At 41.5% G+C, this 12,427-nt stretch overlaps 1 protein-coding gene across 1 annotated transcript in view; it reads right to left on the bottom strand.

The window, feature by feature from the left end:
- Positions 1 to 10,917, bottom strand: part of LOC311225559 (chymotrypsin-like elastase family member 2A) — a gene marked incomplete at its 3' end in the record, with an annotated part of 98,432 nt that extends 87,515 nt beyond the window's left edge. The window contains exons 1-2 of the mRNA XM_084310905.1: positions 10,726 to 10,917; positions 7,274 to 7,288 (exon numbers count right to left, since the gene is read on the bottom strand). Of these exons, the coding sequence (XP_084167031.1) occupies positions 7,274 to 7,288; positions 10,726 to 10,783 (73 nt within the window). The 5' untranslated portion in view covers positions 10,784 to 10,917. The remainder of the gene's footprint in view (positions 1 to 7,273; positions 7,289 to 10,725) is intronic.
- Between the last annotated feature and the right edge of the window lie 1,510 nt (positions 10,918 to 12,427).

Genomic DNA, 12,427 nt, shown 5'->3' with positions numbered 1-12,427 from the left:
GTAACTGTAAAGGTGGACTGGTGTTGTAACTGTAAAGGTGAACTAGTGTTGTAACTGTAAAGGTGGACTGGTGTTGTAACGGTAAAGGTGTACTGGTGTTGTAACTGTAAAGGTGGACTGGTGTTGTAACTGTAAAGGTGGACTGGTGTTGTAACTGTAAAGGTGGACTGGTGTTGTAATGGTAAAGGTGGACTGGTGTTGTAACTGTAAAGGTGGACTGGTGTTGTAACGGTAAAGGTGGACTGGTGTTGTAACTGTAAAGGTGGACTGGTGTTGTAACTGTAAATGTGTTCTGGTGTTGTAACTGTAAAGGTGAACTGGTGTTGTAACGGTAAAGGTGGACTGGTGTTGTAACTGTAAAGGTGGACTAGTGTTGTAACTGTAAAGGTGGACTGGTGTTGTAACGGTAAAGGTGGACTGGTGTTGTAACGGTAAAGGTGGACTGGTGTTGTAACTGTAAAGGTGGACTGGTGTTCTAACTGTAAAGGTGTTCTGGTGTTGTAACTGTAAAGGTGTTCTGGTGTTGTAACAGTAAAGGTGGACTGGTGTTGTAACTGTAAAGGTGAACTGGTGTTGTAACTGTAAAGGTGGACTGGTGTTGTAACTGTAAAGGTGGACTGGTGTTGTAACTGTAAAGGTGGACTGGTGTTGTAACTGTAAAGGTGGACTAGTGTTGTAACTGTAAAGGTGGACTTGTGTTCTAACTGTAAAGGTGGACTGGTGTTCTAACTGTAAAGGTGTTCTGGTGTTGTAACTGTAAAGGTGTTCTGGTGTTGTAACAGTAAAGGTGGACTGGTGTTGTAACTGTAAAGGTGAACTGGTGTAGTAACTGTAAAGGTGGACTGGTGTTGTAACTGTAAAGGTGGACTGGTGTTGTAACTGTAAAGGTGGACTGGTGTTGTAACTGTAAAGGTGGACTAGTGTTGTAACTGTAAAGGTGGACTGGTGTTCTAACTGTAAAGGTGGACTGGTGTTGTAACTGTAAAGGTGGACTGGTGTTGTAACTGTAAAGGTGTTCTGGTGTTGTAACTGTAAAGGTGTTCTGGTGTTGTAACTGTAAAGGTGGACTGGTGTTGTAACTGTAAAGGTGGACTAGTGTTGTAACTGTAAAGGTGGACTGGTGTTGTAACGGTAAAGGTGTACTGGTGTTGTAACTGTAAAGGTGGACTGGTGTTGTAACTGTAAAGGTGGACTGGTGTTGTAACGGTAAAGGTGGACTGGTGTTGTAACGGTAAAGGTGGACTGGTGTTGTAACTGTAAAGGTGGACTGGTGTTGTAACGGTAAAGGTGGACTGGTGTTGTAACTGTAAAGGTGGACTGGTGTTGTAACTGTAAATGTGTTCTGGTGTTGTAACTGTAAAGGTGAACTGGTGTTGTAACGGTAAAGGTGGACTGGTGTTGTAACTGTAAAGGTGGACTGGTGTTGTAATGGTAAAGGTGGACTGGTGTTGTAACTGTAAAGGTGGACTGGTGTTGTAACTGTAAAGGTGGACTGGTGTTGTAACTGTAAAGGTGGACTGGTGTTGTAACGGTAAAGGTGGACTGGTGTTGTAACTGTAAAGGTGGACTGGTGTTGTAACTGTAAAGGTGGACTGGTGTTCTAACTGTAAAGGTGGACTGGTGTTGTAACTGTAAAGGTGGTTCTAACTGTAAAGGTGGACTGGTGTTGTAACTGTAAAGGTGGACTGGTGTTGTAACTGTAAAGGTGGACTGGTGTTGTAACTGTAAAGGTGTTCTGGTGTTGTAACTGTAAAGGTGGACTGGTGTTGTAACTGTAAAGGTGTTCTGGTGTTCTAACTGTAAAGGTGGACTGGTGTTGTAACTGTAAAGGTGGACTGGTGTTGTAACTGTAAAGGTGGACTGGTGTTCTAACTGTAAAGGTGGACTGGTGTTGTAACTGTAAAGGTGGACTGGTGTTGTAACTGTAAAGGTGAACTGGTGTTGTAACTGTAAAGGTGGACTGGTGTTGTAACTGTAAAGGTGGACTAGTGTTGTAACTGTAAAGGTGGACTGGTGTTCTAACTGTAAAGGTGGACTGGTGTTCTAACTGTAAAGGTGTTCTGGTGTTGTAACTGTAAAGGTGTTCTGGTGTTGTAACAGTAAAGGTGGACTGGTGTTGTAACTGTAAAGGTGGACTGGTGTTGTAACTGTAAAGGTGTTCTGGTGTTGTAACTGTAAAGGTGGACTGGTGTTGTAACTGTAAAGGTGGACTGGTGTTCTAACTGTAAAGGTGGACTGGTGTTGTAACTGTAAAGGTGGACTGGTGTTGTAACTGTAAAGGTGGACTGGTGTTGTAACGGTAAAGGTGGACTGGTGTTCTAACTGTAAAGGTGGACTGGTGTTGCAACAGTAAAGGTGGACTGGTGTTGTAACGGTAAAGGTGGACTGGTGTTGTAACTGTAAAGGTGTTCTGGTGTTGTAACTGTAAAGGTGGACTGGTGTTGTAACGGTAAAGGTGGACTGGTGTTGTAACTGTAAAGGTGTTCTGGTGTTGTAACTGTAAAGGTGGACTGGTGTTGTAACTGTAAAGGTGGACTGGTGTTGTAACTGTAAAGGTGTTCTGGTGTTGTAACTGTAAAGGTGGACTGGTGTTGTAACTGTAAAGGTGGACTGGTGTTGTAACTGTAAAGGTGGACTGGTGTTGTAACTGTAAAGGTGTTCTGGTGTTGTAACTGTAATGGTGTTCTGGTGTTGTAACTGTAAAGGTGGACTGGTGTTGTAACTGTAAAGGTGGACTGGTGTTGTAACTGTAAAGGTGTTCTGGTGTTGTAACTGTAAAGGTGTTCTGGCGTTGTAACTGTAAAGGTGGACTGGTGTTGTAACTGTAAAGGTGGACTGGTGTTGTAACGGTAAAGGTGGACTGGTGTTGTAACTGTAAAGGTGGACTGGTGTTGTAACGGTAAAGGTGAACTGGTGTTGTAACGGTAAAGGTGAACTGGTGTTGTAACTGTAAAGGTGGACTGGTGTTCTAACTGTAAAGGTGGACTGGTGTTGTAACTGTAAAGGTGGATTGGTGTTGTAACTGTAAAGGTGTTCTGGTGTTGTAACCGTAAAGGTGGACTGGTGTTCTAACTGTAAAGGTGTTCTGGTGTTGTAACTGTAAAGGTGGACTGGTGTTGTAACTGTAAAGGTGTTCTGGTGTTGTAACTGTAAAGGTGGACTGGTGTTGTAACTGTAAATGTGTTCTGGTGTTCTAACTGTAAATGTGGACTGGTGTTGTAACTGTAAAGGTGGACTGGTGTTCTAACTGTAAAGGTGGACTGGTGTTGTAACTGTAAAGGTGGACTGGTGTTGTAACTGTAAAGGTGGACTGGTGTTGTAACTGTAAAGGTGGACTGGTGTTCTAACTGTAAAGGTGTTCTGGTGTTGTAACTGTAAAGGTGGACTGGTGTTCTAACTGTAAAGGTGGACTGGTGTTGTAACTGTAAAGGTGGACTGGTGTTGTAACTGTAAAGGTGTTCTGGTGTTGTAACTGTAAAGGTGGACTGGTGTTCTAACTGTAAAGGTGGACTGGTGTTGTAACTGTAAAGGTGGACTGGTGTTGTAACTGTAAAGGTGTTCTGGTGTTGTAACTGTAAAGGTGGACTGGTGTTCTAACTGTAAAGGTGTACTGGTGTTGTAACTGTAAAGGTGGACTGGTGTTGTAACTGTAAAGGTGTTCTGGTGTTGTAACTGTAAAGGTGGACTGGTGTTGTAACTGTAAAGGTGGACTGGTGTTGTAACTGTAAAGGTGTTCTGGTGTTGTAACTGTAAAGGTGGACTGGTGTTGTAACTGTAAAGGTGGACTGGTGTTGTAACTGTAAAGGTGGACTGGTGTTGTAACTGTAAAGGTGGACTGGTGTTGTAACGGTAAAGGTGGACTGGTGTTGTAACTGTAAAGGTGGACTGGTGTTGTAACTGTAAAGGTGGACTGGTGTTCTAACTGTAAAGGTGGACTGGTGTTGTAACTGTAAAGGTGGTTCTAACTGTAAAGGTGGACTGGTGTTGTAACTGTAAAGGTGGACTGGTGTTGTAACTGTAAAGGTGGACTGGTGTTGTAACTGTAAAGGTGTTCTGGTGTTGTAACTGTAAAGGTGGACTGGTGTTGTAACTGTAAAGGTGGACTGGTGTTGTAACTGTAAAGGTGGACTGGTGTTGTAACTGTAAAGGTGGACTGGTGTTGTAACGGTAAAGGTGGACTGGTGTTCTAACTGTAAAGGTGGACTGGTGTTGCAACAGTAAAGGTGGACTGGTGTTGTAACGGTAAAGGTGGACTGGTGTTGTAACTGTAAAGGTGTTCTGGTGTTGTAACTGTAAAGGTGGACTGGTGTTGTAACGGTAAAGGTGGACTGGTGTTGTAACTGTAAAGGTGTTCTGGTGTTGTAACTGTAAAGGTGGACTGGTGTTGTAACTGTAAAGGTGGACTGGTGTTGTAACTGTAAAGGTGTTCTGGTGTTGTAACTGTAAAGGTGGACTGGTGTTGTAACTGTAAAGGTGGACTGGTGTTGTAACTGTAAAGGTGGACTGGTGTTGTAACTGTAAAGGTGTTCTGGTGTTGTAACTGTAATGGTGTTCTGGTGTTGTAACTGTAAAGGTGGACTGGTGTTGTAACTGTAAAGGTGGACTGGTGTTGTAACTGTAAAGGTGTTCTGGTGTTGTAACTGTAAAGGTGTTCTGGCGTTGTAACTGTAAAGGTGGACTGGTGTTGTAACTGTAAAGGTGGACTGGTGTTGTAACGGTAAAGGTGGACTGGTGTTGTAACTGTAAAGGTGGACTGGTGTTGTAACGGTAAAGGTGAACTGGTGTTGTAACGGTAAAGGTGAACTGGTGTTGTAACTGTAAAGGTGGACTGGTGTTCTAACTGTAAAGGTGGACTGGTGTTGTAACTGTAAAGGTGGATTGGTGTTGTAACTGTAAAGGTGTTCTGGTGTTGTAACCGTAAAGGTGGACTGGTGTTCTAACTGTAAAGGTGTTCTGGTGTTGTAACTGTAAAGGTGGACTGGTGTTGTAACTGTAAAGGTGTTCTGGTGTTGTAACTGTAAAGGTGGACTGGTGTTGTAACTGTAAATGTGTTCTGGTGTTCTAACTGTAAATGTGGACTGGTGTTGTAACTGTAAAGGTGGACTGGTGTTCTAACTGTAAAGGTGGACTGGTGTTGTAACTGTAAAGGTGGACTGGTGTTGTAACTGTAAAGGTGGACTGGTGTTGTAACTGTAAAGGTGGACTGGTGTTCTAACTGTAAAGGTGTTCTGGTGTTGTAACTGTAAAGGTGGACTGGTGTTCTAACTGTAAAGGTGGACTGGTGTTGTAACTGTAAAGGTGGACTGGTGTTGTAACTGTAAAGGTGTTCTGGTGTTGTAACTGTAAAGGTGGACTGGTGTTCTAACTGTAAAGGTGGACTGGTGTTGTAACTGTAAAGGTGGACTGGTGTTGTAACTGTAAAGGTGTTCTGGTGTTGTAACTGTAAAGGTGGACTGGTGTTCTAACTGTAAAGGTGTACTGGTGTTGTAACTGTAAAGGTGGACTGGTGTTGTAACTGTAAAGGTGTTCTGGTGTTGTAACTGTAAAGGTGGACTGGTGTTGTAACTGTAAAGGTGGACTGGTGTTGTAACTGTAAAGGTGTTCTGGTGTTGTAACTGTAAAGGTGGACTGGTGTTCTAACTGTAAATGTGTTCTGGTGTTGTAACTGTAAAGGTGGACTGGTGTTGTAACTATAAAGGTGTTCTGGTGTTGTAACTGTAAAGGTGGACTGGTGTTGTAACTGTAAATGTGTTCTGGTGTTGTAACTGTAAAGGTGGACTGGTGTTGTAACTGTAAAGGTGGACTGGTGTTGTAACTGTAAAGGTGGACTGGTGTTGTAACTGTAAAGGTGGACTGGTGTTGTAACTGTAAAGGTGGACTGGTGTTGTAACTGTAAAGGTGGACTGGTGTTGTAACTGTAAAGGTGTTCTGGTGTTGTAACTGTAAAGGTGTTCTGGTGTTGTAACTGTAAAGGTGTTCTGGTGTTGTAACTGTAAAGGTGGACTGGTGTTGTAACTGTAAAGGTGTTCTGGTGTTGTAACTGTAAAGGTGGACTGGTGTAACTGTAAATGTGTTCTGGTGTTGTAACGGTAAAGGTGGACTGGTGTTGTAACGGTAAAGGTGGACTGGTGTTGTAACTGTAAAGGTGGACTGGTGTTGTAAAGGTGGACTGGTGTTGTAACGGTAAAGGTGGACTGGTGTTGTAACTGTAAAGGTGGACTGGTGTTGTAACTGTAAAGGTGGACTGGTGTTGTAACTGTAAAGGTGGACTGGTGTTCTAACTGTAAAGGTGAACTGGTGTTGTAACGGTAAAGGTGGACTGGTGTTGTAACTGTAAAGGTGGACTGGTGTTCTAACTGTAAAGGTGGACTGGTGTTCTAACTGTAAATGTGTTCTGGTGTTGTAACTGTAAAGGTGGACTGGTGTTGTAACTGTAAAGGTGTTCTGGTGTTGTAACTGTAAAGGTGGACTGGTGTTGTAACGGTAAAGGTGGACTGGTATTGTAACTGTAAAGGTGGACTGGTGTTGTAACTGTAAAGGTGGACTGGTGTTGTAACTGTAAAGGTGGACTGGTGTTGTAACGGTAAAGGTGGACTGGTGTTGTAACTGTAAAGGTGGACTGGTGTTCTAACTGTAAATGTGGACTGGTGTTGTAACTGTAAAGGTGGACTGGTGTTGTAACTGTAAAGGTTGACTGGATTCTTGATATTCTTTTGCCATAGCAACCAGCTAGTCTTCCTGGGGTCCACACAAAAAAACATACAAAAACAATTATTGTTGCAAAACAAAATTATTAAAAGTCAGTACTCAACACACAATGCACAATGAAGCTAACAAATAAGATAGCTAAAATGACATGCGAGCAAAGAAACAGAAAACAAAAAAACAAAACAAAAATACTTTACAGTGTTAAATACAATTTAAGATTATTTTTAAAAGTAAATTTACTGTAGATGCAGCAGAGGTTTTGAGGCAGGTTATTCCAAAGAGTCAATGATCTAAAAATAAAATATCTCTTTAAAGCGTTGGTTTTTGGACCTGGTAATTCAAGCTGCCCACTACTGGAACCTCTAGTGTAATGATCATGTACAGTATTACTATAAACAATCTGATTATGTATAAAAACAGGAGTTTTACTGCTCATGACCAACTTGTATTAAAAGACAACCTATTTTCACCGTTAAGCCAAGAGAGGCAGGCATGCATACGGCTGCTCCTACAACCAAGGAGATGGTCTTGTGTTGTTAAAACTATGAAGGACGATGGATCTTACCTTGAGCTTCTGACACTGTGGGGGAAAGAGGAGTGAAGAGATTACATTAAATAATAATAACTCATAGTATTATAACAATGATAATAATAACAACAATACTATTATTATTAATAAGAATTATAATAATAAATTGATAGTAATAATAATAATAATCTATTTCAATTAATCAATTAAATAATTATTCTTGAATGAGAAAACTAGCTAATGTCCAATATTGGTAATTTTCCCGCTTTTACTTCAAAAGTACATCGATGTCAATCTGAAAATGATGATGAATTCTTAATTGCTGAACAGTTTACCCTTTCAGAGGTTTTCACCTCATGTCATAACTGTGTGACTGATACCATGTGTAGACCTAGATGTTACTGTGTGACTGATACCATGTGTAGACCTAGATGTTACTGTGTGACTGATACCATGTGTAGACCTAGATGTTACTGTGTGACTGATACCATGTGTAGACCTAGATGTTACTGTGTGACTGATACCATGTGTAGACCTAGATGTTACTGTGTGACTGATACCATGTGTAGACCTTTATGTTACTGTGTGACTGATATCATGTCCTACCTAGAGATGTGTGATCGTTCACAAACTCGTTCATATTTTGGGCGAACGTGAACTGAACGTACTGTATTTCCGCTAGATGAATATAATTGTGAACACGTTCATTCTCGGCGCTCTATCACAGTATAACTTCATTCAAAAGTGTGCCAGATTTGGGACACACACACACACACACACACACACACACACACACACACACACACACACACACACACACACACACACACACACACACACACACACACCAAGCGTTAGTGGATAATGTACACACACACACACACACACACACACACACACACACACACACACACACACCAAGCGTTAGTGGATAATGTTAGTAGAGGTCGATATGGTATTTGGTCATGTTCAACCAAGTCGACGTTGATAATAGTTCGTTGATAGTTAGGTTGCAATTTAGCAACCGCCGGTACTTGATAGTGTAGCCAGACGTTTAGCCAGCAGTGGCCAGGTTACAGTCAGCCAGACGTTAGTTAGCAGTGTTCATTCAAACGTCAGTAGACGATACAGAGTCTATAGTGAGCATGTACATTCAGTCAGCGTTTAGTCAGCAGCGTACAATCAGACGTTAGTCAGATTATTTACCTATACAAAGGAAAGGAAATAAACTGCATTAATTAGTAACTAGATATATGAATCAAAGAGAAATGCGGATATTAACGGCGCATACAATGCAACGTACCGTTGGCCAGTCAAGAGTTCGCCCACAGGGCTTTTCACCTTACAGTCTAGACCAGACCTGGGCATTGTACGGCCCGCGGGCCGGATCCGGCCCGCGGGATGATTCTGACCGGCCCGCGAAAGATTACATGATAATAAAAAGAATAAAAAAAAAATAAAAAAAAATATTTTTTTTTACTTTTTTTTTTTTTCATGTCAACGTTCACACGCACAGTATACGCTTAGGAGACATGCTCAGAAGATGTTGGTTCTCTTTGGATCCACCTACATATGTGAACAGACATTCTCAGTCATGACGTTTACCAAGTCCAGGTACAGATCCTCTCTCACTGATGAACATCTGGCAGCTGTGCTTCGCATCTCCACCTCAGACATGCAACCTGACTTTGATGGACTTGTTAAAGCTCAAAAGAGACTGGATTTCTCACACTGAATGAAAAAAAAAACTGAAGAACACTAAAATGTGGAAATATAACAAGTGAAATGGGACACTTGATCTTTTTTTTTCTTTTTTTTGCACAGTTCTGAAAACATTAAATGTTTAATATAGGCATGTAAAGTAAAAAAGGCTACAAAACTGGGACACTTTTCTTTACACAGTTCAGTGACATGTCTTGTTTATTTTTGCTATAAGATGATGTGATGTCTTTAGAAAGCTAAGAAAATCCTTGTTTCAATAGTATATGAAACTCAAAATGCCCTTTGTTATTAATGTTTCACATTTTGTTTATCATTTTGGAAATAAATTCTATTTGAATAAATGATATTTTTGAAAGCTAACCTCACCTTTTAATTGCCAAATAATAACATACACTCTTACCAGGGGTCAAAACAATGCCATTTACTGCTTTTTATATAGAAATAAAATGTATATTATGCATAATTGAGTTTGGAATTTTGGCCCGGCCCCCCAACATATTTTCAGTTGCTCATTCGGCCCCCCGGGAAAAATAATTGCCCACCCCTGGTCTAGACTGAAAGTGTCACTTAAATAGCGCGACGCGCCGGCGCAGAGACAGCTTACCTGCTCAGAGTCGCAATACGTACTCCAAAGTGCGTCCACTAGGCGGCACCAGATAATAATTAACTCATGCAATAAATGTATACAATAAATGTTACTTATGATAATAATGAAGGATAATAATGATAAACAAATTGGGAAAAACGTCGGATAATTCTCCACACACACACACACACACACACACACACACACACACACACACACACACACACACACACACACACACACACACACACACACACACACACACACACACACACACACACACACACACACACACACTCCCCTTCGGGCTGCCCCTTCAAGGCAATGAGAAACACTAATAGATAATCACAGTGTGATGGAAATGCCAGGATTGCTGTCTGTGGTTCTATATTGGTTGTGGCAATAATTTTGACAAATAATAGGTCGCAGCAACGTATTGAAAAATAACTATAAACAAGTTCATTTTTGAAACCATGAACTTTAGTTAAACATTTTGAATTATGAACTATGAACTGAACTAGTTCATTTAAAAATTTGTGAACTGTGAACTGAACTAGTTCATGTAGAAAGTGCACTTTCCCAACACTGTTTACAGGTAATAAATTGCTCTCAAATAGGGAGGCTGTAATTCTAAACTGGCCCCCGTAAACCCACCCCTTCCTAATGTATAGTTTCCTCCCCCTCGTATGTATATATGTTCTGTTATGATCTCTGTTTAACAGTACTGTATATTTGTATATCTTGTATGACACAAATGTAACAGTACTGTATATCTGTATGTCATGTATATCATAAATGTCATGATATATATCTGTATATCTCTATGTTGTGTATGTCATAAATGTCATTATGATTTGAAAATTGGGGGGCCCTGATGTAAACAACACGAAAGTCGTTCTCTGGTCTGCATCCCCTTAACACTTGTGTGTATTGAGCCGTACTGTATTGTACCTATTCTGCAATCTGTTAATAAAGTTTTCAATCAATCAATCAATCAATCAATCCCCAGTATCACACAAATCACACAATACAAAGTAACTTCAAACCCCCTGACTTCACGCAAGAAAAGGACTTACATTTGCAATCCTTCACTGACATCGAGTAGCCCTACAGTACATGAATTTGACTGAATGAAGTTCACATATTTATAACAACGTAACCCCCCCCCAAAAAAACATACCTTGCCCAAACAGAAGAATGGCCTGCAGTGAGAATATGAAGGCTGTCAGTGGCGCCATGGTCTCCGCTGTACGTGCTGTTCACAGGATGAGTAGACAACTTTAGGAAGACTGTTTATGTTTCTGTTTTTTTATACCATTGTTGGACCGCCACGCTGCCACGCAGATCATGCCACACCTTCCACAACCCTGTCCTTCCACATACTTCTCACTGCCAGTATGGTATGAGCCATGGTCCAGTTATTACAACAGTGGCTCGGAAGGAAATAGGGCGGTCGTCCGGTAATCTGAAGTTTCAGATTCCAGCTCAACTTGGCTATGTGTCCAACAGGGGCGTTTTTAGGGTTAGAAAACATTGGGGGCTTCAGCCCCATATTTTTTTTTTATTTTTTTTTACATACAGAAATACGCAATTTTTGAGTAATTAGAGACGAATACTGAATAACTAGATTAGAGTTTTTTAAAGTGAGGTCCAGGTCCATGAGAGGGATCTGGGCAGTCCCCATAGAAAATTCAAAGTTAACAGGACCAAATCATCAGTTTCTTATTTATTTAACCTTTATTTAGCCAGATAAAACATTGATATGGTCCAAGAGGCCCCAACGAGAGTACAAATATACATATATACACATACATACACACACACACACACACACACACACACACACACACACACACACACACACACACACACACACACACACACACACACACACACACACACACACACACACACACACACACACACACACACACACACACACACACACACACACACACACACTAAGGCTGAGCCCGAACGTTCGAACATTCGAACGTTCGTTCGTTACGCTGACATTCGGACTTTAATTAATAGGTTCGAACGTTCGGTGAAAAAAAAAAAAATGATGCGCACGGGGTTGAGGTGATGTGAATGCGAGGCGCTCGGCTCAACCAGTATGGTCTGCCGGGCTGCAGCGGGATACTATTTCTCAACCAGAGCTCTATTTTGATTGACAGGCGATTCTGCCAATTACGTCACACCGCTTGCACCCGCCTCTGCTGTTACCACCAATCGGCAAGCCTCAACAGACTTACCGTAGCTACCGGGGAGCCGTAGTTAGCTCCCCGCCGAGGAAGTAATCGGTAACAATGGTTTCCGTAGGTGAACCTGCAGAAGGATCATTAATACCATCCTTTTTCGGCCACGGAGCGCGAGCTTCATGGCGGGAGGTGGTTGCGTTGGAAACAACAGCGTCTACCTCGGAACGGTGGTAGGGCGGACGGGCGGCAGGCGTGTTGGGAGCCCGGCCGTTCCGAGGTAGACGGTGGACGGGTCTGTTGAGCCGAGGCGTGCGCCTCTCCTCCCGGCTCCCCTCCCCGTCGACCAAGAGTGAATACATGTTATTGAACGTGTAACACTAACTATATAACGTTAATGCCACAAAACTAATGCATTTGTTTATCTAGCCCCTTACGTGACTGCAAGGGCTATTGTTTATCATACTTTGATTCAGTAGCTTGTTTATTTTCTTCTGAGTGCTTTGTTTAATTACATGTTTACATGAACAGCCACCACTGTAAACAACATGTTTTTCACCAATAGACTATGCAATGCCGCCCTCCGTAGGATCTATAATAATACAATAAAAAAAAAAAAATTATTAAAAAAATTTAAAAAAAAAAGTATTAAAAAAAAAATTATTAAAAAATTTAAAAAAACGA

The sequence above is a fragment of the Notolepis coatsorum genome (assembly GCF_963971535.1).
Source record: "Notolepis coatsorum genome assembly, chromosome: 1".
In the NCBI taxonomy this organism is placed as follows: Eukaryota; Metazoa; Chordata; class Actinopteri; order Aulopiformes; family Paralepididae; genus Notolepis; species Notolepis coatsorum.
Note: the sequence above shows the minus strand (reverse complement) of the source record. Positions and strands in the feature narration are given on the sequence as shown.